This window comes from Cynara cardunculus, assembly GCF_001531365.2.
Source record: "Cynara cardunculus var. scolymus isolate 2C chromosome LG 10, CcrdV1, whole genome shotgun sequence".
Lineage (NCBI taxonomy): Eukaryota > Viridiplantae > Streptophyta > Magnoliopsida > Asterales > Asteraceae > Cynara > Cynara cardunculus.
In genome coordinates, this window is record NC_037537.1 from 20,964,993 (window position 1) to 20,970,148 (window position 5,156).

Here is a 5,156-nt window from a genome sequence, read left to right on the forward strand (position 1 = left end):
ATTAAGTAGACGAACCATACATAAGAAGTCAGGTCTGGGTGGAACCAAAAAGGTGAGAATTTCTCGGTGTACTCTTGTCATGTCCTAACGGGATGTTGAACTAAAACACAAACTCAGACTTCAACTTGTACCTTCAAATTTTTGTAATCAAATTTCATACAAAAATTCATCGTCGTTTCTAACAGAAATGTTCAATTGGTCTTAATACAACATACTAACAGGCGTAAACAAAACAACACACACTTACAGCGACTAGTGCAGAACTTCAAAGGAATAATATCTTCAAAAGATGAACCTGTGCCAGGTCAAGCCATTAACCGATCCGTGCAGCTGTATGCTATTTTCATCTCTGTCGTTGCTGTTAGCTTTTCCAAGATGGGGAAGGAGACCGTGAGATTGGGGAAGGAGAAGGAGATGGAGACCGTGAGCTGTTGGAACAAGTTACATCTGAACCATTTAGTGGAGCCTTAGACACAAAATGGTTAAGAGGCTTTTGTAACCATTAAGAGGTTCATTTTTTTTTGCCAAACAGTCTCTGCCTCTTACCGATTAAGAGGTTGCCTCTTAATGTAATCATTAAGAGCCAAACAAACAGCCCTTTAAATGCTTATATATGTAGTATAGATATTCAAAGCTAAAATCAAATGAAATGGTTACAGAACTCCTTTAATTTTACGAACCGAATCGGGTCGGATCATTTATACACTCTAATCATCAAAATTCAAAGCAAAATGAAACTTTATCTCAATATAACCATCAACAACCATATTTTGGACCAAAAAATGTCTGTGTACTTCATATTCCTTTTCTGTTATGTCAACTTCTAAATAGTTCATGCCTTTGAGTTTTACAAGTAACATCTACGCAGCAACAAACGTCTCGTGACTTGTGACATCTTGAATCATGAAAAAATCAAACCAAACCGAATGAGTTCGGTTAACCCATACGAAAACTGCAATACAAATATATGACGTATCTATACATGACCTCTACCCAAAAAATAGAACAACTGATGCAAAAGGGTTGCACCCTTGCTTCAGGTTGCACAGAGTTTGGGTCGGAAGATTGGACTACGACTGTGAATCGCTGCCACAGCAATCGAAAGAGCCTGCAGGGGTGATAAAGTTGATTTGTAATGAAGACTATACAAACCGCCACGGACGTCCGCCATTTTTAAAACCGGTTTACTTTGCTTACAACCCTACAAACATACAGCAAAACCATCAATAAACAAAATAAATATTCAATAAAACGATCCATTAGAGGTCATGTAGTCGATAGGATACCTGTACGAATAGATCAAACGGAAAGCCATTCCCTAAGACAACATCCTCGCAATTCGGCCTATCGTGAAGTATGGTAAGCGGGCAACCAAGGTCCCAGCCACCACAGTCGCACGAGCCACCGCTGCTCCACCGCTCAATAAGACTAGACGGGCCGCCACCGATTCTTGATCTAGGCCCGCCATGAAAACCATCAGGAATAAGAACATTCATACCGGTAGAACAAAGGCTGCAAGATTCACAATTGCCATCTTTTCTGAGAAATTTCAATCCCCACCCGCCAAGATCACCCTCCTTTCGACTGCCACGAATATGATCTTTCATAACAATGGCGGCTAACTCGAGTTTTGGAGGTGGAAGGCGATCGCCATCTTGATTTGGCTCTAACACGCTTTCTTGCATACCGAATGACCTCATAAAAGATCGACGCCTGAAAACGTTTGCCATTTTCTTCGATAATAACCCTTTATTCTTCTCAACCTTTTGATCAGAATTACATTCATCTCCTTCAATACCGTCACCATTCGCATACAACACAAACCGAGTCTCCATGAATTCTGTACCATGCGGACAGAGTTCGAAAGAAGTAGAAACTCTCATTTCGCCAAGAACGTGAACATCCGAATCTTCAACTCCAGAACGAAAAATGTAAATACAGTCGATACCCGTATCACTAATCGAATCTTTTAACACATTCGTTGTTATAAAGACTCTTCTGTTGCCCTCTATAGCGAAAACATAGCTCGGAAATCCACCATTCCATGAACAATGGAGCGACCCTTGATCGTAGGCATTCGATGAAGAACAAGATGCATCGCGTAACACAAACTCTTGACCCTCACGAACCGTTCTTCGATTTTGTCGATCCTGTGATGATCCAACTTGTGACACACCAGGAGAACTCGTGGGTTCTTTAACCTCTAACTGGGTTATCAGAGGTTTGTTTAAAGCGTTCGTCATGTTCGTGTTCATCGTGATTGAACCAATGATCGGATCCGAATAAGAACTTATAACACCACTTTCATCCCCAATTGAGATCAATGATGAAGCATCACAACCAAAGGATTGGGGCAAAAAGGTCTGCAAATCTTTTCTTGATTCACTTGAATGAATTAGCTCAAGACAGTATCCAATAAATCTTTCTTCAAGATTCTTGATCTGCTTTGGAATTTTCTTGTTTAAACTACAAATTTGTCGAAGATACAATTCTTGCACGCAAAAAAGACTGATTAGCGACTTATCAACACGCAATCGATCAGACAAACAGGTATTTCCTGATGATTCGATTACTGCGTTTTTGTAGCCATCTTTCTTGGCATCCATCCTATCGAACTGTAAGAAATCAAGTATTCGAAGACTGTCGATTAGCTCAAGAATCGTATGAAATGTAACGGATTAAACAACCCAATTCAGATTAAGATAACATACCCACAAAACCAATCTCTTATGGGGTGTTGGAGAGCTCAAGAATCATGATGAAATCGATCAGTTTGACCTAAAAAAAAGCTTTGATTTCAACAGTCAGACAAGAAATTGCAGGCACCCAGAACCCCATCTTGAACTCGTGTGAATCAAAGATGAGTGCAGAAAGCAATCGGAACTAGAAACCCAATTGAAGAATATGTTGTTGCAGCTTTTTGTGTTTACTCCACAAGAACAAAACAAGAATTCGAATAAAACAGAGGAGAAAGATGGATTAAATAATGATACAGAGATGGGATTGTCAAAAATGGGACTTTTTAGCAACTTGAGAGCATGATTTGGAGGAAAAAAATGGCAGAAAGATTTGAACCGGGGATTACGGGTTGACTGACCAATTAAAGATGAAAAACCCTTGTGGCGTCATGTGTTCGGTAGAGGAAAGAGGTGATAGATACAGAAAGTGGTGTATGTATATGTATATATGGATGGTGGCTGCCGGCAGATCATGAATGAAGGTCATGGGTGGCGGTGGTGGCGGTGGTGGTGGTAGTGGTGGGGCCTGGGTTCCGACATGACACTTGGAACATGCGGGTTGGGGTGAGTCAAACCTCCACATTAATGAGTCAAAAATCCAAGATGTACTCTACCATGTTTAAAGACATTGGAAAAAAGATGTAAGATGACACCATTGACTTTTTTGGTTAATGCATTAAGATGTGTATCTTTGTTTCTGTTAATGTCATAACATGATTTTGAGATGTTTGAAGTTGTTTATTTGAAATAATTTATGTTTTTTTTATAAAAAGCATTTATCAATTTATTATGGGGGTGTTTGAGATTGCTTATTTTATGTGTTTTTTGACTTATTTCAGTGTAGCATCGGTGATAAGCTAAATGCTAGTGTTTGAATGAGTAAAAATAAAACTGCTTATACCGGTGTCAAACCGGTAATAAGCAGTTTTTGATAAGTTAATCCTTACGGACTTATGAAAAACTGTTTATTACTTAGTTTACCATTTTAACCTTGTTTTATTAATGTTTGTTAATTATTAATCTTATTGATATAAATTATTAATGTTATTGATATAAATTTTTGTCAAATATATTATTATAAATGATGAAAAATAAATTTTTACATGTTAAAAAATCAAATAAGTTAATAAACAATCTCAAACACTCTCATAAGTCAATAATATGGAAGATTGTCTTTTTTGGTCATTTTACATATATAAGCAAAATTTGCCAAACACTAAAAAACAACTTATCAGCTTATTATTTTTTGGTACCGCTATAAGCTAATCCAAACACTTTTTACAAAACTCCGGTTTGATACCACATAAGTTAATAAGCACTTTTACAAAAAAAAAACATAAGTTGTTTTAAATAAGCAATCTCAAACACCCTCTATAAGTCAGAAAGGTTTAACTTCTTTAAAAACTCTTTATTACCGGTTTGACACCGGTATAGATTGTTTATCCAAACACTCAAAAATGCTTATTACTAGTGACACACCGGAATAAGTCAATAAGTTGTTTTTATAAGCAATCTCAAACACCCCTTTTATATGATTTTGAAAAAATGATAATATTTTTATGTTTAAATAAAATATAAATTTGAAGATTTATAAAAACTTGAAAAAAATATCGATATTATAATCAAATTAAGTATTTAAAATTTCTCATTTTTTGTATTACTAAAAAGGAACTCGCGCAATGCAGCAAGATACATCTTGATTTTAATATTTCATTTTATTATTTATATTAGTCGATGTTATAATATGGTCTTATATGATTATGAGAAAACGGTGATGTTTTATTTTTGAATAAAATATAAATTTGAAGATATCATAAAAATTTGATAAAAATATATCGATATTAGTATCAAATTGACTATTTAAAATTCATCATTTTTTGTGTAATTTTTTAATTCAATTTTTTATTATAATTTAATTTAGGTACAATAACGAAGTAATTTATATTTGGTTTAATAATATAATTTTTCTATGAATATAATAATTAACTATTATGTTAAAACTCAATAATTATCCTAATTATATTTTTTATATTTTAAATTATATGTTTATCCTGTATTTGAGTTTGTTTATCCGCAGTTAGTTATACGAATTCAAACACCTAGCTTTAATAGGTTGTATTTATGCATAATTTACTTTGTAATCTTAAATTTTAAGTAATATTCATCAATAAACAATATTTCGTGCATAAAAAATTGTTTTTAAGAGTTTTTGTCAAATGTTTTATAATCTACTAGAAGTGTACTCGCGCAATGCAGCGAGATACATCGTGATTTTAATATTTCATTTTATTCTTTATCTCAGTCGATATTATAATATGGCTTTATGTGATTTTGAGAAAGCGATGATGTTTTTATTTTTTAATAAAATATATGTTTGAAGATATCATAAAAATTTGACAAAAATATATCGATATTAAT

General features: G+C 34.3%; 1 protein-coding gene across 1 annotated transcript; it reads right to left on the reverse strand.

Moving 5' to 3' along the window:
* Positions 1–772: 772 nt before the first annotated feature.
* LOC112520108 lies at positions 773–2,606 on the reverse strand. The gene is made up of 2 exons (XM_025128409.1): positions 1,287–2,606; positions 773–1,201 (listed from the first exon to the last, which is right to left on the reverse strand). Exons 1-2 carry the CDS (start codon positions 2,604–2,606, stop codon positions 1,037–1,039), a joined length of 1,485 nt encoding a protein of 494 aa, XP_024984177.1. The 3' UTR covers positions 773–1,036.
* Between the last annotated feature and the right edge of the window lie 2,550 nt (positions 2,607–5,156).